The sequence below is a fragment of the Tupaia chinensis genome, unplaced genomic scaffold (assembly GCF_000334495.1).
Source record: "Tupaia chinensis unplaced genomic scaffold, TupChi_1.0 Scaffold144262_1, whole genome shotgun sequence".
NCBI lineage: Eukaryota > Metazoa > Chordata > Mammalia > Scandentia > Tupaiidae > Tupaia > Tupaia belangeri.
The window spans coordinates 267,701-290,121 of NW_006204120.1; the positions used below are offsets into that span (position 1 = coordinate 267,701).

The 22,421-nt window shown below is 42.3% G+C and overlaps 1 protein-coding gene across 1 annotated transcript in view; it reads left to right on the forward strand.

Annotated features, from left to right (window-relative positions):
- Window positions 1-54: 54 nt before the first annotated feature.
- The window catches only part of TNFSF11 (TNF superfamily member 11), a 40,742-nt gene continuing 18,375 nt past the window's right edge, over window positions 55-22,421 (forward strand). Inside the window, exons 1-2 of the mRNA XM_006166472.3 lie at window positions 55-134; window positions 8,281-8,448. Coding sequence (XP_006166534.1) covers window positions 57-134; window positions 8,281-8,448 — 246 coding nt within the window. The 5' untranslated portion in view covers window positions 55-56. The remainder of the gene's footprint in view (window positions 135-8,280; window positions 8,449-22,421) is intronic.

The following is a 22,421-nucleotide window of genomic DNA, read 5'->3' on the forward strand; positions in this document are numbered from 1 at the left end:
CCCCGCCGCCTCCCCCGCCGCCCGCACCCCACCAACCCCCTGCCGCCTCCCGCTCCATGTTCGTGGCCCTTCTGGGGCTGGGACTGGGCCAGGTGGTCTGCAGCATCGCCTTGTTCCTCTACTTCCGAGCACAGGTGAGTGGCGGCCTTTCTAGGGGCGCGCTGTCAGGCGCACCCACCTGGCTGCTGCTTCGCCTGGAGGAAGCCCAGTCTAGCCGCGGGCTCGCCTTCCAGGCGGGGAAAATGACTCTAAGAGGTCCCGGGACCTCCTGGCCGGAGGCTCCCCGCGCACCGCTTCTCTCAGCTCACCACCCAGGATCCGCAGCGCGCAAAGGCTGGGCTCGTCTGGCCATAGGACGGGTTTGAATCCCATCCACTGTCCAACGGTGTTGGCCGCTTACTTCTGCAAGTGATTGCACGCTGCACGCCCTGTCTCCCTTTCCGTTTCTCACTTCGAGCTAAGAAACAATTTAATGTTCATGGAGGAAAAAAAGTTAAGCGCCTTCCCTTGGGCATCACCTTCCCTCCCGCCCTCCGCTTGGTGCATTTCGGTTGGGGGCTGGCTGCCGGGCGGGTAGGCATGAGACCGCAGCGCCAGAGGGACGCCCAGAGCGGAAGGTCGCGGTGCACGTGCTGCGAGCGGGCGCTGGAGCACCCGGTGGCGATGCCCAGGTCGCCAGACGGGCAGAGTGACTTATGGCGCGCGACCTGAGAGGCTGTGTCTCAGGACGGGTCTGTGCTGCGATTGCTGCCGCTGCTGTCGCTGCAGCACTGTCCTGTGGGACTCCGGTCGCCCGGGGTGAAGGAAGGCCGACGGCCCCACGTGCCTTCGAGTGTGGTGGGCGGAGGAAGGAAGCCAGGTGTGCGTGTGCCGGCGCATCCTCACTACCGTACGGCAAATAACCAGTCTTTGACACGAGGGAGAGAGTCTGCAGGCTCGGAACTGCAGAGACCTAGTAGAAAGGAAGGGGTGAATGCGTAATATTATGCTTTCTGGTGGTTTATGCTCTTGTGTTTTCTTGGAAATTGCAGTACGGTCGGTTGGATTCATTCAAATATTCTTCTCTGGTGCTGTGAACGCTTTTCTCAGAGGAAGTGGGGGGCTGACTGTGCATTTTTTTTTATGGGAAAAGAAAGTTGGGTTTGGACTTTATTGGTTTTCAGATTCAAAGCTGATTACTAAACCAAACTTTATGCATCCAAACATGGCACTGCTGTATTGTGTGAGTTTTTGACGTGCGCCAGCGTCGTTAACTCTATTACCTTGTCTCATAGGTCTTTGTTAAGTGTTCATTATCCCCGAGTTTGCATTTTACGGAACCTGTCTGTGATTATCTACTAAAACAAAACTAGGAACTCTATGATCCAAACTTCAAAAAGTTTGCATGTGGGTACCAGCAGGTAGCATGGTGGTTAAGGCACTGGACACTCCCACATGGCTGACCACGGTTCGAGTCTCTGACCTTCTGGCTTGCTTACTCACTTCTCTCTCTCTCTCTCTCTCTCTCTCTGTCTTTCTCTCTGTCAAATTAAAAATAAATGAATGAGGGGACCAGCAGTTAGCGTAATGGCTATGTCACTGGGCTCCCACATAGTCGACCGCGGTTTGCGTCCCGGATCCGGTGGCTTAAAACTCACGCCGGATGCATGTGCGTGCGTGCCCAAGATCCTGAGAGGAAAATGGAGGAGAAGGGATTGTGGCGTGACCATCCCCCCTGGGGGGTGATTTCTCGCTTTCTGTCTCTCTGTCTCTCTCTGTCTGTCTGGCGAGTGCACGTGCCCTATAGCGAAAACCTCTCCAAAAAATAAAATTAAATAAATAAATGAATGAATAAATAAAATTAAAAAACTTTGCATGTGTATATTAGTAAAAAATAATCCACAATGTTGAGAGAATTCGTTTTTCTGAAAAGATGACTTTTGAGTGGCTTTCTTCCAACGTGGATGACATACATCTATATGAAAGAAGCAAAACCTTTATCTCCCGCTGGAGCACATTGCAGTGAAAAAGGATCGAGCCATTTCTCACTCAGTATTTAGTTAAGAACCCCCATTTCATTGTCATGTCGCTATTAGATGCTATGGATATGAATTAGGAATCATTTATTCAACACACAATGTCCATTTAATAAGTGCACAGTGCCAGACAACTTTGTGAAGAGGAGAGTATTCCAAAAGAGGACTAAACATTCTTCATTTTAATCCTTTTTAACACCTTAGGGATCTAGTATTTCCATACTAGAGCATCTAGTATTGAAATAACAGTTGGGGATGAATGAGTTTTAGGGACAGGAACCTACTGTGGCCATGTGGGAAAGTGTGAACTGATTGGCTCTTGTTACAACTGTTCAGCTTTCCCAGGAATCTCATCAGTGTGTTGGTGGGCTGAGAGGTCTGAAGTCCTGATGACCACCTGTCATCACTTAATGTCGCATTTAATAGTGACATACTCAAAACCTATGTCCAAAGTAAACATATTAGTAAAGCCAGCTAGAAAGTTTTCATTTGGAAAATTTAATGGCATCAGATTTCTGGGCATGGTTTTCCTAAATGCCATGAAAATTGGTGTCTCTAAAACTTATGCAAAATATTTTAGTCATTTCTATGAAACTCCCCCCCCCCTTTTTTTTTCTTCAGAGAGATTTTTGCTACAGGGTTGCCAGAGAGAGAGAAATACAGAGAAAAAGTGAGAAATCACCCCTAGAGGAGAAGGCCATGCCACAACCCCTTCCTCATTCTCCTCTCAGGATTTTGGGCATGCACGTAAGCACATGCGCCGGCCCTGAGTTTTAACCCACTGGGTCCCTCAGCAGAGCATAAGGGAATCCAGCATCCCAACCAATATGCCGCTTGCTAGCCTCCATCTTAACCCAGTTTTCTATCATATTTTTTAAAAATTGTCTACTTCTTTAAGAAAGTAACAGAGGAATATGTTCATATGAATGGATCTCTAGATTCGGTTGCATTTTACTGAGTACTGTATCTACATTTGATACCTACAGAAGCCCTAATCATTTTAGAGATACATTCTGAAACAGTAACAAATAAAATGCTATGTTGTCTGGAATTTGTTTCAAAGTGATAGTGGGGAGGTGGGAGAAGAGGAGTGGTTGCTTAGAGATGAAACAAGATTGGCCATGCATTGGCAACAGTTTAAATGAGCTGGGAGTCTGCAATCCTTTTCACTTTTGTATGTGTTGAAGATCTTTTTTCCTTAGGTTTAGCTAAGGGAATAGACTCAGTTTGACCCACCACTGAATTTACATTTTTACTCATATTATATTAGCTTCTTTGGATTAGAACTTCAGATAACAGACAATAGTTAATTTTTTAAAAAATTTCCATTAAAACTGTGAATCAGTTACTTGGAGTGTGTGTATGCACTTGAATGAGAATAAAATCATCTATCAGGTGGCATGTTTGCAGATACAAAAAATAAAATGAGCCAGTTTTCATGTTTTTGTTTAAAGGCAGGGGAAAGATGGTATGCAAATCCTCAAGATAAAAGCAGTTTAAGTGTTTAGTGCATTTAAAAGAGTGCCCAGAATAGCATAAAAATTATAGGGACCAGCAGTTAGCATAATGGCTATGTCACTGGACTCCCACATAGTTGACCGTGGTTTGAGTCCCGGACCCAGTGGCTTATACTCACGTGAGGTGCGCGTGTGTGCGTGCCCATGATCCCGAGAGGAGAATGGAGGAGAAGGGATTGTGGTGTGGCCATCTCCCCTGGGGGGTGATTTCTCGCTTTCTGTCTCTCTGTCTCTCTCTGTCTGTCTGGCGAGCGCATACGCCCCATAGCAAAAACCTCTACAAAAAAAAAAAAAATTATAGCGACCACTTTTTAAAGTTTTCTCTTCTTGACTCATGTTTAAATAGTTAAAAACGAATTGGGCTCCTGAATGTTTGCAGATTGCTTGTGCCTAGATTTTTAAACAAAATGTATTACTAGATCTGGTGTAGGTTGGCTTCCTCCCCATCAGCCATGCCAGAGAGAAAACAGCATGTGGCTTGTGCTATATATTTACCACATAGTATTCATACTTTGGTTTACAAAGAAAAAAAAAAGCGCCTTCCAAAAAGTTGCTTGTAAAATGGGTGTGTGTTTAACATCCGTATAATTACAAAGTTTAGAGTTTAGCTATGAGATAAGCTTTTCAGAAATCTCAAGCTCTTTTGCCCTTTTAACTCCTTCTTCCACTCCCCCAACACACACACACACACACAGACTCCCTGGCTGTCTGTTACCCAGGACAACAGTCACTGCTGCTCGTCTGATGCAGAGGTGTGCAGGCTGCCTGCTTGAAAGAACAGATAACTAAGTGGCACAAATGTCAAGCATCCTGCCTCACTTAACCCTACAAATGATTAAGTTTCAGGAAGTCAAAAAAACAACAACAACCCCCCCCCCCAAACACACACACAAAACCTTGAGTTTATTTCATAGGTACTACATTATTTGATATGTGCATCTTAAAAGTTGATTTTATATCAGATATTCAAGACTTATGTAATGTTTCAGACCTGCCTAGGGACAGTGAATTCATTTGTAACTCAGTTTCTGAGATTTTTTTTTTTCTTTAGTTGAGCATCAATTTCATGAATAGGGACTGCCTATTTGACTCACTATCATATTTGTAGCCCCATGGTCCAGTGCTGGCCATGCTGAATTTGCTGCAGAGGCTTTTCAAAAGATTTACAAACACTACAAAAAATAACCATTTCTAATTTTTAACAAGTAAATTATCAAATCAGTGGCTAATTGATCTGATTAGTAGTATAATTTTTCAGTTATGCAAATCCCCCATCCAGAAGGCTGTGTGACAGAAAGTGAGTTGCAGGTAGGAGATACATTTCTTTAGTCACTTGATGAACATTTATTGACTATCCACCACCAGTTTCACTCCCTGCCCTCCAGTTCCTTAAGCATACGTGCCCCGGTCATGGAGGTCTTCTGTTTCCTCTGTGTGGTTGGACCCGTACCCCTGAAACTCTGCGTGCCTTTCTCCTGGCCCCTATTCTCAGGAAATGAGAACTGTAAGGACACTGGGATAAGAACATTTGGTTGTAGATTAAAAAGTATTTTTAGCATGTGATCCTTAAATAACCAAAAGGAATTTATATCATAATTAATTATGCCATGCATTTATGATATCTCTTGGGAAAAATCACTGATGAGGTTTTATACATATTTGGCTCCAAGGTTGACTTCCAAGGCAGTGGTTCTCACCTGCACATTGCAGGAACTGGGGAGAGATTCAATAATTGGATAAATTTCATTTATGTGGATGGCATTGGCTGGTGGGGTGGGTCTGGGGAGTGGATCGGGGCATAGATGTTTTCTAAGGGAGAAGGGACAGAACTTTTGCATTGTGTTTCCCTGTGTGAAATCATTAACCATTACTAACTGTTGCAGTGTTTTTGTGCTAATTGGTGCTACATGTGAAACAAATTTTAAATGGGCATTTGAAGAAATTTGGAATGATTTTTATAGCAGAAAAATCTGTATTTATTTATTCAACATTTTAAAACATGGTGTTTCAAACTTGTGTAGATGAGCCACCTGGGATCTGGTTCCAATGCAGATTTTCAGGCAGTGTGCTAAGGTGGAGCCTGAGACTCACTCTTTCTCTCTCTCTTTCTTTCTTTCTTTCTTTCTTTCTTTCTTTCTTTCTTTCTTTCTTTCTTTCTTTCTTTCTTCTTTCTTTTCTTTTCTTTCTTCCTTCCCCCTTCCTTCCTCCTCCCTCCCTCCCTCCCTCTCTCTCTCTCCCTCTCTTTCTTTCTTTCTTTCTTTCTTTCTTTCTTTCTTTCTTTCTCTTTCTTAATGTTTTCGACATAGGACATGTGTGTTCGCAGAAGAGACACAGTGAGAGGGAACGTGAGAAATCACCCCCAAGGGGGGATGGCCGTGCTGCAATCCCTTCTCCTCTATTCTTCTCCCGGGATTTTGAACATGCATGCACATGTGCCTGATGTGATTCTCAAGCCGCCAGGTCAGGGACTCAAACCGTGGTCAACCATGAGGGAGTCCAGTGCTTTAACCACTATGCTACTTGCTGGCCCCGAGATTCAGCATTTCTAACAAGTGACTGGTGAGACCTTGGCGCTGTTGATGCTTAGCCTACACTTTGAGTACCGAGAATATAGCAGACTGCTGCTGCCATTCAACGACTCTTAGCCTGACAGCAGGGCTACAGCTTTACCCAATTTTAGGGTCCCTGGACATCTGCCCACTAATGCCAGACTGTTGCTTTAGCTCAGCAGTTTTCCCATGGTGAGGCAACGGAGGCCTTTGTATGATTCTTCTTTCCTGAGGGCTGAATTCGGTGAGCCTTATATCAGCTACCCACACTTTTCCGGCTTTGTGGAATACTTATTGGCATAAGTGAGACTGTGTCTTTTTAATGCGTAACGGAAAGCTTTCCTTAAATAAATACTCACATATTCTGATTCATACTAATTTTTCTAAAGATCTATGAGAAACAGATATGGATTAGAATTAGTTTGACTTCTAGGTGGTCCTTCTCCTGTGATGATAGGTAGTCCTTACATTTCCGGGATTGGAATAAAATTCGTATCAATGGGTGCGCATTTGCTAAAAGGCTATCACTTCATTTTGAGGGCTTTGGATACGCACAGAGCACTTTTCAGTGTATTTCTGATGGCTGGTTATTAAGCCTACACATCTTTCTGATTGTTTATAAACATTTAATTAAAGCAGGGAAAAAGAGACTGCGTTAATCTCTCCAGTTACTGTAAACTTTGTAGTTTTGCTTTTATTTATTTATTTTTCACTTTTTCATGGAGGTTTTACCTACTAATGAACAAATACTCATGAAGTACCTTGAATTTTAAGAGGACAAGTTAAACTGTTATTATTACTAGTGTGTGTGAGAGAGAGAGAGAGAAAGAGAGAGAGAAAGAAAGAGGGAGAGAGAGAAAGCACCTATGTCAGCGTCTTTATCCTTCATGACCCCTTTTCCCTGGCGCTCCAGCTCATCAGGATCCTGGGCACAAATGTCCACAGCCAGTGTATTTTCAAGTCGACCAGGCATCTGGACCCCTGGTAAGCCTTGTGGTTTCCAGCATTGCTGTTCAGTTTGCTACCAACTGTACCACCAGGCTGGGCCAAACTGTTAGCGTGAAATCAATTGGTAGCCAAGTATCACTGGCCTTTACTTGACTGTTGAAACAAATGCAAAGGCTTATCGGAGCCCTTAGAAGAATAGATAGAAAATTTGAAGAATAGTGTTTAAAGAAATGCTTAGGTTGGGCAGCTCTTCTAGCCAGGTAATTAGCTAATAACTCAGTGGGGATATTTTTGGCTGGGAAAATTCCTTAGAAGAAATTTAGCATCTTCCATCTTCCCAGCACATATCTTTGTGAACAGGTCAGGCAGGTATGTCTAGGTTGAGAAACACTGCTGAGAGGTTCAGTAAAAGGGGGAATGATGGTTCTGGCTTTAGGTTCATTTTGGAGCTAGGAAACAGATGCCTTGCTTCTTCACCTGATAAAAATATATATTAAAGTAAAAGGCCTGACAAACATGATGGCTAAAGATGAAGTTCATTTTGCTGGATTTACGTAGGCTTCATGCTTTGAATTACCAAGTGGGCTCTGCAATCCCATCTAGTATATTGCATGAAATAAAATAATTAAATTAAATAAAGCAAAAAGCTTTCTCTACCTGCATGGATGTATAAGATTTTTTCCATACCCTTTTTTTTTTTTTTTTGGAGAGGTTTTCGCTGTAGGGCGCGTGCGCTTGCCAGACTGACAGAGAGAGACAGAGAGACAGAAAGAGAGAAATCACCCCCCAGAGGGGCTGGTGGTTAATCTTAAATCCCTTCTCCTCCATTCTACTCTTGGGATCGTGGGCATGCACAAACACGCACCCTGCGTGAGTTTTAAGCCACCGGGTCCGGGACGCGAACTGCGGTCGACTACCTGGGAGTCCAGCGACATAGCCATTATGCTAACTGCTGGTTCCCTCCATACCCTTTTATAAAGAATCCCCCCCCCATGAGTCACACATGGGCACTTTGGTTGTCACTGGGAACCTACCACAGAACAAGGCCTTGTGCTGTGGATGGTAGTTATCTATTCATAAAAATGACTAAGAAGTCAATGTTTTCACCAGCTGTAGGGTAATTGAATTAACTATTAATCATCAGGGACAAAAAAGACTTTGCAAGAATGAATTTTTGTTCTTCAGTCACACTTTATTAAATAGTAGATGATTAATGGTAACCACTCTAAATCATCCTTTTCTCCCCCTCAGATGGATCCTAATAGACTATCAGAAGATGGCACTCACTGCATTTATAGAATTCTGAGACTCCATGAAAATGCAGATTTACAAGACAGTACTCTGGAGAGTCAAGATACAAAATTAATACCTGACTCGTGTAGGAGAATTAAACAGGCCTTTCAAGGAGCTGTGCAAAAGGTGGGTCCACGTTGAGGTTGATGAGTCAAGGGCCCTTGACGATTTTACCAAAGCTGAAAATTAAAACTGTCTAAGTGCTGTTGACTTTGTTCTTCTCATTTTAATAATTTGTAAAAGAGCTACAGAGAATGTTTTCAAAAGATTAGCAGAATTCTTCTGAAGTGGATAGTAGTTGATTAAGGTAACCCGAGATGTTAGTGCAAATTATTTTCTTTCTTTCTTTCTTTTTTTTTTCTTTTTTCTTTGTAAGAGGAAAGATTTAAATTCACACTTGGAAAGAGGAGGAAAGTGGCTTGTGGTTAGTCGATGGGTCAGCTTGCTAGTTTGAATTTCCTGACCTGGCAACCAGCCCCTCAGTTCGCAGGACTTTCTGGCAGCTGCTTCCTTTACGTTTGGTTTTGTAATGCTAGAATCCTCTGCTCCACATCTGTGTACCAGGGCTCTGATGCGAAGCAGTTGTAACTAGTCTTTTGTTGTCGTCTGTGGTCAGGAGGTAAGCATGCAGAGCCGGAAGTGATGTGGTAGGTGAGATGGAAATTCTGGGCCTATGTGCTCACTTTCTGGGAGGGCAGGGTGATAAGAGAAGAGATGGGGACAGAGACTAGTAACTTCTGTTATATTGACACCTCGAACCAACCCTGTGGGCCCAGCTCTAGTGGTTCAGGCATGATGCGTCACTGCTTGATGCTGAAGTCCTAAGGGAAGGCCCTGGTTTGGATCCTGGGTCAACCTGAGCACATTGGACTCGTCCGTAATCCTGGCTGGCTAGCAGGCTCGTGGGAGGTTACTGCAGTGTAGTGAGGGTATTGCAGACCTTGTCCAGGGTGCCTCACATTCTGTCTCTCACATGAAAGGAAATAAATAAATGAACTGAAATAAACGAATTAAAAAAAAATACTGAAAATAATTGCCTACATTGTTTTCTTGGACAAAGCTGCTTGAGAATTCTGCAGTTTTGGTATTATTTTACTTATTGACTCCACTGAAAACTAGAACTGTTATTCAGGTGCATTTGTGTATCTACCGATAAATCTCAACCTCTGTTTTGCAATTCTTGGGCTACCTTAGATCATACTCGAGTAAATCCTGAAGTTCTCAAAGACTTTAAGCCTAAGTTTAATTATAATTCAGTTTATTTTTTTTATGAATTCACATATAGTAATAACTTTTTTTTTTTTTAAAGAAGATATATGTCAGGGCAGAGGTAGGGAAATGAGGCAATTTTGTAAAACCAGCTCATGAAGGTAACATGCTTTAGGTTGAGATTTGCTGTATTCTCTCAAACCTAGAAAACACATTTTCAGCCTCCTTAATTGTATCATGCATCACTACAAAAGAAAACAATTGTTGACTATAAAATTAAACATGATCATGATAGATTCTAGTTAGATTTTAATTTCAGAGATCCTAAAGTATATGAAGACTGTACATCGAAGAATGAATGATGTATAAGGTACCCCGGCTAGGTAAATGACTGTGCCTGAAGTCTCCATTAGGTCGGCCCATAGTGTATGTTTTCAGACAAATGACATTTTAATTTCAATGGTGTCTTGTTTCTTGGAAAATTGTCTTTTGAGCTGAACTCTTAGGCTAGTGGTTGAGTTCGATTCCACATGGCCAACCTTGGTTCTAGTCCCTGCTCAGTGGCTTGAGAAATACACTGGGTACATGTGCATGTGTATCCACACTTGAGACAGGATGGACAATGGAGGAAGCAGGATTGCTGTGTGATCATGTGTCAGTGGGGGGTGCTTTCTTTCTCTCTCTCTCTCCCCCCCCACACACATGCCCTCTGGCAATGAAAAATAAATCACCTCTTGAGTTTCTTATGGAAAAATAAATTATGTAAGATCAGCCAAGATAATTCGGAAAAGAAATAATTTTAAGAATAGATATATTAATGAGGAGGCAAAAATGATTTGATCTTAACAAGTCAAAGGAGAAAAAGATATTACCACTGCATTGATTCTGAGACACGATGGATAAAATTTTGCATTTATTTCTGATGATTAAAATCTATTAAAAATAACTCATAGTTTCTTGATGTTACCACAAATATCTCAAACTAAAAGTTAGAAAAAGATACCCACTGAATCCACATTGCTTAACATTGTGTAAGTGAAGATTAGAGCTGATGTAATTACAGAAGAGAAAAAAATAAGAAAATTATGTATAGAAAAGAAGAAGCCAATATTTGAATGTGATATAATTGTATACTTAGAAAAATTCAAAAGAAACTGACAGGCTACAGAAAAATAAATCAGTAAAACTAGTAAGTCAAAATCACTAGCTGTCCCCATTTCTAACAGTAATTAGAAGACACGAATGAAAGATTTCAACTCATGATTTTTAAAATCCCTTACAAATAAGCTTAACTATATGTGGCTTGGACTGGCTCTGTAGTATGTAGTTAAGCACTGCGCTGAGGAAGCCAGATCCCATGTGGCCAACCAGGATTCGAATCTCAGCTTTGGAGGCTTGAGTAACATGCTGGCTGTGCATGCATACTGTCCAGGATCCTGCCACAATGCAGAATTGAGACTGAAAAAGGATTGGGGTATGACCAGACCCCATTAGGAGATGCTTTCTCTCTTTTGCATGCTTTCTCATTCTCTTTCTCACACATGTGTATATGCTTTCTAGCATTAATGACTTTCTAGTATTAATGACTACATTATATGACTCTTACATAATAGAAGCTTGCATTCATTAAATACTTATTAAAATGGCAGCAATTTGGACCAGTAGGTGGTATGGAGGTTAAGGTGCTGGATCCTACATGGCAGACTGTGCTGGGTGTGTATGGGGAGGTGCCCAAAATCCCAAGAGGAAACTAGAGGAGAAGGGATCACATTGTGCCCATCCCTTCTGGAGAGTAATTTCTCACTTTCTCGCTCTCTGTCTCTCGCTCTGGTGAGCACACATGCCCTATAGCAAAATAAAAACTAAAACTAAACAAAATAAGAGTACACGTCTTATAGAAATACAACCAGAAAACTAGTATAGAGACATTTAAAATAGATGGAAGGGGTCAGCAGGTGGCATGGTAGTTAAGGCACTGGACTTTCACATGGCAGACAGCAGTTTGAATCCCAGACCCCACGGCTTGAAAATCACACCAGGCATGTGTACACATGTGCCTTAAATCCCAAGAGAAGAATGGCGGAGAAGGGATTATGGCATGGCCATTCCAATGGGGGTGGGAGGGGTGTGTTCTCATTCTCATTCTCTTTCTCTCTTGCAAGTGCATGCACCCTATGGCAAAAATGTAAGAAAAAATAGGACTGGATTTGGTTAAGACATAATGATTTTGTAAAGTCATATTAATTATTACAATCTTAATAATTTGGCTAAAGAACAGCAGACAAATCCATGAAAGAAGAAACAGTTTAGAATAGACCGTACTGTGTGTATCTCTGGGTATGACTGTGTATATACATAATTTAATGTAATATAAAATTATTTCAAGTAAGTGAGCACAGTTTGGATTGTTAAAAATTGCATTGGAACAAATTGTTTACTGATTTTAAAAAGCGATAGCCCTTCCTCGTGTCCTAAGGGGAAACCAAAGCTCAGATGGTGAAGGTACTTGATGGCCCATCACTGCTCACTGATCCTTGACTCTGTTGCTTCAGGTAACTCCTCTGTGGCAACCTACCCTGTCAGAATTTACCTGTTCATTGTGCCATTGGGTTGTTGGAAAAGTTGTGACATTTTTTTCTATGCAAAAATGAGTCATGACTTTTCTGATGACCCAGTATTTCCTCAGAGATTTCTAAATGACTGCTTAGGCAGCAAGAAAAATAATGCCAGAATTTTCATTATTTTAGGACTTGGTGCCTCATTCCGGACAAGTGACACCGAGAAATTCAGTACCTGGCAAACCAGAAAGAGAAAGATTTCTGGGCAGGAAATAATAATCAGCTGCTTTCATCAAAGGCACACGGTCTTTTTTTTTTTTTTTTTGGAGAGGTTTTTGCTATAGGGCACATGCGCTCACCAGAAAGACAAAGAGTGACAGAGAAACAGAAAGTGAGAAATCATCCCCCAGGGGGAATGGCCCACTGTAATCCCTTCTCCTCCATTCTTCTCTCAGGATCTGGGGCATGCATGTGTACACACATGTACCTGGCATGAGTTTAAGCCACCGAGTCTGGGACTTGAACAGTAGTTGACTGCATGAGAGTCCAGCGACATAGCCATTATGCCAACTGCTGGTCCCAGAACATAGTCTTAATGTTACTACTGGATTATTATTATTCATAGGATGAGTACAGTTTTATTTCACTAATTTCACATCTTATTTTTATTGCATTTAATATCTCAGTGTTTTCACATGGGTAATAGTATTCATGAGTAATCCTTTTTTAGAGAGATTTTTGCTATAGGGCGTGTGTGCTCACTGGAGAGACAGAGTCAGAAAGCAAGAAATAACCCCCCGAGGGAAATAGCCATGTTGCAACCCCTCCTCCTCCATTCTCCTCTCAGAATTTTGGGCATGCATGTGCCCGTGCCCAGAGTGAGTTTAAGATGTCAGGTCCAGGACTTGAACCACAGTTAACTATGTCCAGTGATATAACCATTAGGCCATCTGCTGGTCCAAAGAGCAATCTTTTTTAAGGAATAAGAAGCTATCATAATATATCAGTGTGTGTTTGGAGGGAGAAGATGCCATTTGTGCTGCCTAGACAATATCTTTTGGAAGGAGACAAGCATTACCCATACCTTATCATTAGAATCAACCAGCATTCAGTAAGTACACATTCCGAGCTAGGCACTTTGCCATACCTTTTTCTATACCCCAGGATTTACTCTTCTCTTAACCCTAGCCAAAGAATGATTTGCAAAATATGCCAGTCCTTTGATGAGGATTATTGGTTAATGTTACATTCTACACATCTTGCCAAAATAATTAGATTTCTCATTTACCTTGCCAATGCTAAAAATAGAATATCCAAATGTATTAGTCATTTATGTACTAGGTTGGTATCTTAGTTTGAGTTCTAATAAAGATATTGAGTGAATCCGTAAAACAAAATTACATGGGTGGCCGCTATCATTATTGAGATATCAACCCCTCCTGTGGTAACACATACCAGACATAAGCACAATATCACATTATGTGTGTGCAAAAAGTGGTGTTTACTCAACTCGTCTTTGGTCAGACATGTAAAGCTGTTTTTTAACCTTTTTTGTTTGTGGCTGAGGTTTTTGGCTTTTTTTTCCCCCTTTAGCACAGAACTCTGAGAGCCTTTTAGTGATCCAACCCTACTGACCACAATTTATAAAGTCTATCATAACAGTCTATGACAATAAAGAAAACACTAGTACAAATATGGTGTCTACTTTATAAAGGGGTTCTTGTTCCAGCTTTGGCAGTCTCCCTGGTCTCTGTCAATGAGGAAGGAAGCAGCCTGGGTGGGGAGAGAGGACTGGACTGAAGCTCTCACCACAGGGAAGATGCTTAGCTCTCAGACCACCTGGGCAGCCTCAGTGGCAAGTCATCTGTTCATGCATTATTTTGCATTTGGACATGCAGGGCTGTGACTCTACTTGACTTTAGTGTACGAGGCTTTTATTTCACGTTGGGTATGTATTTGTAAGAAACTTCTTTGCAAAGGTATTGAAAGAATGATAAGCAGGAAAAAGATCAATGTCCAAATTACAGGAATCACCACCGTCTTCAAAACGGGAAGTTCAGTGTGTTGCAGATGATCCCCTGGCTTGTGTGATGGAACGTGGAGACCTATTGTGTATCTATTTATTTTAAAGCTGTTGCTATACAGTGTGTGTGCTCACTGGAGAGGAGACAGAGAAAGACAGTGAGAGGAAAGGTGAGAAATCATGCCCCCAGGGGGGATGGCGATGCCACAATCCCTTCTCTTCCATTGTCCTCCTAGATTTTAGGCACACGCACAGACAAGTCGGGCATGAATTTCAAGCCACGAGGTCTGGGACTTGAACCATGGTTGGTCATGTAAGAATTCAATGCCTTAATCCTCATGTCTTCTGCTGGCACCAGTGTATTTATTTTTTAGTATCAGCCTTTAAATAATGTGTTCGGGGAATATTTTATAATGTATATAATATTCAGGAGTGTTTTAATACTTAAATAAATAGATGTGAATGTTTTTCCTGATAAATCTGGACAGTCAGAAAAGCCCAGAGATCATGGAGTGAAGATGCAAGCTCAGGACAAGGACTGTAGCCTTGTTGCACACATTTAAATGTATTCCGTCTAACTTAGTCTCAGGAATGAATGAATAAAAGAGCAAATAAGTGATGACTTACCGAACTCCATGAACTAAAATATTTGAATGACAACGGAACACCCATCTACCCACAAAGCCATTCAGAATGTTACGGGCCTGGTTCTTATTTATCTGATGATTTACCAGTACTACAGTCGGTAGTTCTGAATGATAGCCTGAGACAAAAATGCTTTAGTGCAATAATAATACAGGTTAATTTTTGTTAAGTGTTACCTCCAGGCAGATTCCTCAGTGTAGTCACATTTTCCCTCAGGTCCCTTTGCTTCTCCACAGCCTGTTCATTATGAAGAGACAGCCTTGTAATGTGAACTAAAAATATGACTCTGACTCCTTATGTAAGTAGGTTTTTTTTTTTTTTTTTTGAGAGAGAGTTTTTGATACAGAGTGTATGGGCTCTCTGGAGAGACAGAGAGAGTGATAGAAAACAAGAAATCACTCCCAGGGGGCATGGACATACTGCAATTCCTTCTCTTCCATTCTCCTCTTGGGATCTTGGGCATGTGTGCACACGTACCTGGTGTGAGTTTTTGTTTTTTGGGGTTTTTTTTTTTTGGAGAGGTTTTTGCTATAGGGCGCATGTGCGCTTGCCAGACAGATAGAGACAGAGAGACAGAAAGTGAGAAGTCACCCCCCAGGGGGGATGGCCACACTGCAATCCCTTCTCCTCCATTCTCCTCTTGGAATCTTGGGCACACATGCACATGCGCGCCTGGCGTGTGTTTAAGCCACTGGGTCTGGGACTCGAACTGCGGTCGACTACGTGGGAGTCCAGCGACATAGCCATTATGCTAACTGCTGGTCCCCCTGATGTGAGTTTTTAAGCCACCAGGTCCAGGACTCAAACTATGGTTGACTCCGTGGGAGTCCAGTGATATAACTGTTACACTATCTGCTGGTCCCATACTATTTTTAAAAATAGGGTTTATATTTAAAATTTAAAAAGTTTATGTATGTATTCTGATTGAGAGAGAGAGAAAGAGAGAGAGACAGCACCACACACCCACTCCTAGCCTCAGCCACCTAAGATCATGGCTATGCTTGCCTGGCGTGCACAGGGAGACCTAGGGATGCCAGCCTGGGATCTTCCCATGGGGTTTCAGCATTTGGGAGCATTCATTACTGCTGCACCTCCACAGCTGGCCTATGAGCACAATTTGATAAACTTCACTCCAGAATGAAAAGTCAATAACAATGATTGCCCATAGATTGTCCTGTTGGCATATTCTTGACCAACCATTTCCTGCCTCTGAATCTCTCAAGATTTACTGGAAAATAGGGAGTAAGAGCAGAGATCCATAATTATTGAAAGATTTATTATTACCTGGAATTTTTTTTTTATATTCCTTGTGGCTCAGTACATATTTAGCCTCGTGTCCTTCGAGATTTATAAAATAAATGTACAATCCCCTCCCTGTATTAAGAATAGTGTACCCAAAGATTTGCAATGCTTTGGTCCTTAAGGAAGCACTTACTGTTATTTAGTGTAGTCTAAGCTGCATCACAAAGAGACTCCTAAATAAGTGTTTTTTCTCTCTCATTGCATAATGCAGTGGTGAGCAGTCCAGGGCTAGTCGGGATACTTCTCCATCCTCACCATGTACCCTTCATCTCTGAATCCAGGTTGGCTTCTCCATTTGTTGTTATCTCTAGACAGGGAAGGGTAAAAGAAAAAGTGAGAGTGGTACCTGAGAGCTGAGACATCACTTCTAGTGGCATCAGATCGGCTGGAAGTTGCTCATAAAGCACACATCTTTTTGAAGGAGAAGTTGGACAATGTGACCTTTTATCCCCAAAACTTGAGGAATAGGGCTGCTTATAATCATTAGGAAAAAAGGAGAGGATGGATTATCAGAGGACAATGAGCAGTTTTTGATGTTCACCAAACTTATTTAGGTTGGAAAGTGAACTCACTACACAAATCAGAGTTAACTCTGAGAACTCATAAGTCTACAAAAATTTGAATGGTCAAAATTTTATTTTCTAAAGTACTTTAAAGTACTTCGGGATTATTTAGATTTCAAGAAAGAGAGAGATTGTAAAGTAGACATTCATCTTTTTGAAGAAGTTTCAAAGGTCTTTTTAGATATATGCATTTCTGATCATTGAGTAAATGTAGATTTTCCACTTGTACTGTTCCAGCTAAGTTTTATGGATTACAGAACATTTATTTGAAAGCAGAAGTTCATTTGATTAAGTGAGTGTATTTTTGCCATATGTAAAGCTGATTCCTTAGAATTCTAATCTTGATTATGAGATACCTATTATCATTTTTAAACTAAAATAACTAAGACATCAATTAACATTTAAATAGGTTGTAACTGTGGGAGCCAGCAGGTGGTATAGTGGTTAAGGCATTGGACTCCCATATGGTCGACCTCAGTTAGAGTCCTAGACCCCTTAGCTTGACACTCTCACCGAGCCTGTGTGCACGTGTGCCTTAAATCCTGAGAGGAGAATGGAGGAGAAGAAATGATAACATGCCATCTTCCCTGGGGTGTGATTTCTCACTTTCTCTCTCTCCATCTCTCTCTGTCTCTCTGGTGAGCACACGGCCCCTATCACAAAAATCTCTCCAAAATAAGAAAGAAAGAAGAAAGAAAGAAAGAAAGAAAAAAAGAAAGAAAGAAAGAAAGAGAAATAAAGAAAGAAAGGATTGTAACTGCTTGTGAAATTGTTACCATTGGAGTTTTTGCTTTTTCTCATTTGCCTTTTATTTAAAGGAAAGGGAGAGGGAGAATGAAATCACATTCATTGTCTCTTTGCCTTTGTATGCCAGAGTATGTATCCCAAGACAGTTTCCCATAAATCCACAAGGAACGTTGAGTTTAGGGGCTCCGAAGTTCTCAAATCAAGATATTAGTCCTGTAGTGGTTTTCCAATAGGATTTCATCTCTGTTTGCCCTAACAGCTTTGGGAACTGCAATTCAACCCAATCATTTTTAGCATTTATAAAGCTGTCTTTATGGGAAAGCTGAAGTAAAACCCACAGAATTTCCTTAAAAATCTGAGGTCTTCTACTGCTTTTTGTTCGGTAATAGCTACTGGCTGTGTTCAAGTATCAGAGAAGACCCAGGGAGAAAGGTAGGAGGCAGATGATTTGCAAGATTGAAGTCACCAGTGAGTGGTATTGTCAGAGATGGGCTTGAACTTGTGCTACAAGGACCTCAGGATGGATGAAAAGTACTCTGGGCTGACATCTATGAAGAAACAGAACATGAAGGAGATACTTGAAAGAGAAACATTTTTTTTCTGTGGCCTGGGATCTTAGACTGAGATTCCAGAAATGAATGAAACTGAGGGTCCTTGTTTGAGAACATGGCAGTAAGGGACAGACTGCATTACTCTACCAGTGGTGGTTAATCATAGAAGTTACAACCTATGTCATTGGAGAGAAGGGCGTGCCCTAGGGCATGTTTCTCGAACCTGCTCAATCTTAGGACTCACTTGGGGCCCTTTAAAAAACAAAAAAGTTCCCAGATATAGCACTAGAGATTCTGATTTGGTAATGGACCCTCTGACTTTCACAAAGCATTCAGAGATGAGGTAAGAGCTTTAGTGGACAGGGAAGCCATTTGTGAACGAAGTGACTGTATTTAAGAAGTAGGGTCAAGCCTGGAATGGAAAAGGTGGGTCTGAGAAGGTGTGGCAAGTTGTCTATATCTGAGGTGGCCAGGTGATAATGTTTGCTTGAAGTTTTTGAAGCTCAGCGTTTCATATGAAACTGCAGAAGCTCATTCTCTTTAAGCTTCCTCGTCGTGAGGTGTCACCCTTTCCTTAGTTGTTGTCCTTCAAGAAGATAAGGTGGTGATGGTGTTGCAGTAGTGGTAATAGTAAAAATAATCATTACAATGATAAACCTTAAGACTCATATTGATGAGACAGTTTGAGTGAACTAAGAACTCTTCTCAGTGTTCACAGCTACTTCTCATCCCACCAGCCCTTTCTGGAGGAATGACGATACCATCATGACCACCACTCCAAACCAGAAGCCAGAAAATGGGCTTATACTTTTACTTACTAAACCTTCGCCTTACCCACATTCTGTCAAATCTCCCTCTACAAAACCTTCAACTACTTCTCTCTACTCTATTCACTTTGGTGGCCATATTAGTATAGGCATGCTAATATAAGCATTACCATTTCTTGCCTCTATCTTTTCAAATGTTCACCCCCATCCATGACCTCACTACCTCTAGTCCATCCTTTCCATAGTTGAGTGACCTGAAAAATACAAATCAAAACACATTACTTACTTTCCTGCTTAAAATGTCCTTCAGATGATCCCTGTAGCCATCAGGATGAAGTCTGAGGTGCTGGACATTTGACAATGTCCTTTGTGTCTGCAAACCCTTATCCCAGCTCCTGCCTCTCCAGGTTCTTACTCGTACACTCCATCTCCACCTTCACATCACCTTGTACTCGATGGCCCCACCATGCTGACGTGCTTGGACTTCTTTCACCTGACTCTGACTGTATCCCTCCCCCTCTTGGCTGCTTAGCTGTGATCATAATCAGACCAAGGGCAAAGAGGATCGCTGTCCTGTGAACACCCTATGCACCTACAGACTGCTGGCCCCTGGAAGCACTAATAAACTGAGTAGACAGATGCATGCATTCCGAGCTGTGGCACATAGCCCTTTACGTGCCACCCCAGGGGTTTCCTGTGTAGTAGTAGCTTTCCTAATTGTCTTTCAAAATCCAGCTCAGGAGATGCCCACCCACCTGCCTGCCCGCCTGCGGGGTTGGGAGCCCTTCCTGGGCACACCCAGGGCTTCCTATAATAACGCTAACTATATGGGCCAGGAGTTGGTCTGGCTTGCTTGAATACAAGTTTTCCAAGGACAGAGATTGTGGAATATTTTATTTCTGTCCCAGGGAAGAACTGTAGCAGATCCTCAGGGAACAGTGAAAGAATAAGTTCAATGAGTAAGGAAGTGATTGGTGCCTGCCCTTGCTCTTCAGGTGGTGCCGTCAGGTGGCTGGCTATTTCAGACTGCCAGAAGCTAGCCACATTCTAACTTCCTACGGTTTCTAAAAGCCCGGAGTTACTCCTGAGTGTGGTGTTTTCCTGCTCTTCTGAGTGGACCGTGGGGCTGGAGGTCTTTCTTCACTGGCAGCCGTGGTCCTTTTCCCAGACTCCTTTGTCAACACCAGCTGGCCTGGTACCTTGGTGTCCCTTTGAGCATCGTTCTCAGCAATCAGAAGTACTATTGGCGGAGGCTGTGAGGGTGAGCCTTTTTCAGAGAGAGGCTGAAAGTGCCGCCAAGGCGAGGTGGCATGATTATTTTCCAAGTGGCGGAGGAAAGCAGAGACACAGTAAACAGCAGTTGGCTCAAGATGCCACACTGCAGTTACTCTGCCAAGCCCTTCGATTAAACTTTTTAAATAAGTAGCATAGTGCAAGACATTCTAAAATTGGGCTCTTTATGAAGACTAATATTGCTGTCATAAGGCTACTTTATGAAAACCCAAGAGGATCTTTAACTGTAGGAGCAGCTTCCTCATTTAAACCATGAAGGTTAAACAATGAAAGCTAATTTTCTATTCCCAGCATACCCATCGCACTGCCAGGAAAAGCATCACTCTGTTTTATGAAAACAAGGGCACGCTATTCGTCAATACTTTGGTGGGTAGAGTACATTAGCTGTTTGCAAAGATGTGTCTCTCCAATCTGCAGACTTCTTTTGGAAAAAAAAAGTGATACTCCAGTGATGTATTTGGAGGTGGGGAGAGGAAGTCAACCCACATCTCGGTAAAGTTCTTCACCGAGAATTTTTGCAGATGGCCATGGGATGGAGGTGGCTGATTCTGTTAGGAAGAGACGAGATTAGGAGATTAAGAGTGGGGTGGTGAGGGGGGATGGAGAATGTATCTTGAGAAGAATTTGGCTTTGGGAGAATTTTTCAGTCAGTAGTTTTACATTAGAAAATAAAGAATTTTAGGGATCAAAATATAAGGTTACAAATTTAAGTGGGAGATGGCTCTGACCTTCAGGATTACTAGGGCTCATACTCTGTCTACCTTCCTTCCTCCCCTCTACATACGGGGCTGGAGGACTCTCCAACCTACCCTCATAGGGAATGATGGGGAGCTGCCCTCTCCCTTTCCTCAGTTCTCCTGGCCTCTCCCTTCCAGATGCCTGTACGCTCTGCTCTACGGAACCTGGGTTGAGAAACCTGCTCCACTATGATCTGTAACATAGGTTTGGGCAACAGACCATCTCACGAGCGCTGCTCTTATAGTCCTTTGCTGTAGGGTGTTTTGCACTGTCACTACTGGCTCTTCATGGCCCTCAGGTCCCATAGAATAGAACATTAGTTTGAGCTTTGGAGAAGGGAGGAAAGAGAGAGGCTGAGACAATTCCAAGGCCTATCTCCGAAGTCACTGCTTATCACCTAGAGGCTACTCTTTCTTTCTCCTTTCTCTTTTTTCTTTTTCCTCTTTATTTTTTTCTTCTTTCTCATTCTTTCAGTTTTTTCTCCTTCCTTCATTTCCCTTCCTTCTTTATTCTTTCTAATTTCTCTCTTTCTTGTTTCTTTTTTCTCTTTCTACCTCCTTTTTCTTTCTCTTTTTTCTTTTCTTCTTCTTCTTCTTTTTTAGAGATGTTTGCTATAGAGTGTGTGCACTCGCCAGAGAGACAGAAAGTGAGAAATCACTCCCCAGGGAGATGGCCATGCTGCAATCCCTTCTCCTTCATTCTCCTCTCTTTCTGTACCTTGTAAACCAAAAGGCTCATGGAAATAAAATTTTGCAGTTAGGAATGAGATCTTGACAACTGTTAAGGCATTTTTTTTCTGAGGACAGTTGTTCAAAAGTCTTCATGAACAGGAGGGCAGGAATCTTGCAGGTGGAACTGTCAGTGGTACCATGAGCTGGAACCTGAGGTATTCCAGGGTGACCTTTGATGTGCTGGGGTTTGGGGATGCAGGGGAGGAGTAACAGGAGAGCCTGGAGTGGTAACCAAGCTAAATGGAAAAATGACAGTTTTTTTTCTCTACATTCTCACAACATTTTTAGATGCTGTAATGTCTAAATATGTGGTTTTTCTATAAGGACTCAGTCCCACTTCAGACCCAGGTTGTTACCTGAACTTCTAATCAACCAGTTTTAAATTGGGATTCCCTCAAACCCCTATTCCCCTTCAGGTTTAATAACTCACTAGAAGAGCTCACAGAACCCAGAAAAATGCTTGACTTACTATTACTGATTTATTATAAAAAGGATGCCTCTCAGGAACAGCCAAATAGAAGAGATGCATAGGCGGGACCAGCAGTTAGTGTAATGGCTATGCCGCTGGACTCCCATGTAATTGACCGCGGTTTGAGTCCTGGTCCTGGCGGCTTAAACTCATGCCGGGCACGTGTGCATGCGTGCCCAAGATCCCGAGAGGAGAATGGAGGAGAAGGGATTGCTGCGTGACCATACCCCAGGGGATGATTTCTCGCTTTCTGTCTCTCTGTCTCTCTCTGTCTGGCGAGCGCACACGCCCTATAGCAAAAACCTCTCAAAAAAAAAAAAAAGAAAAAAAAAAAAAAGAAGAGATGCATAGGGCTTGTACATGACTGTTTTTCTTTAAATGGAATTCATTTTCATCAAAAACCATCCTGGGGGAACCAGCAGTTAGCATAATGGCTATGTCGCTGGACTCCCACGTAGTCGACCGCGGTTCGTGTCCCGGACCCGGTGGCTTAAAACTCACGC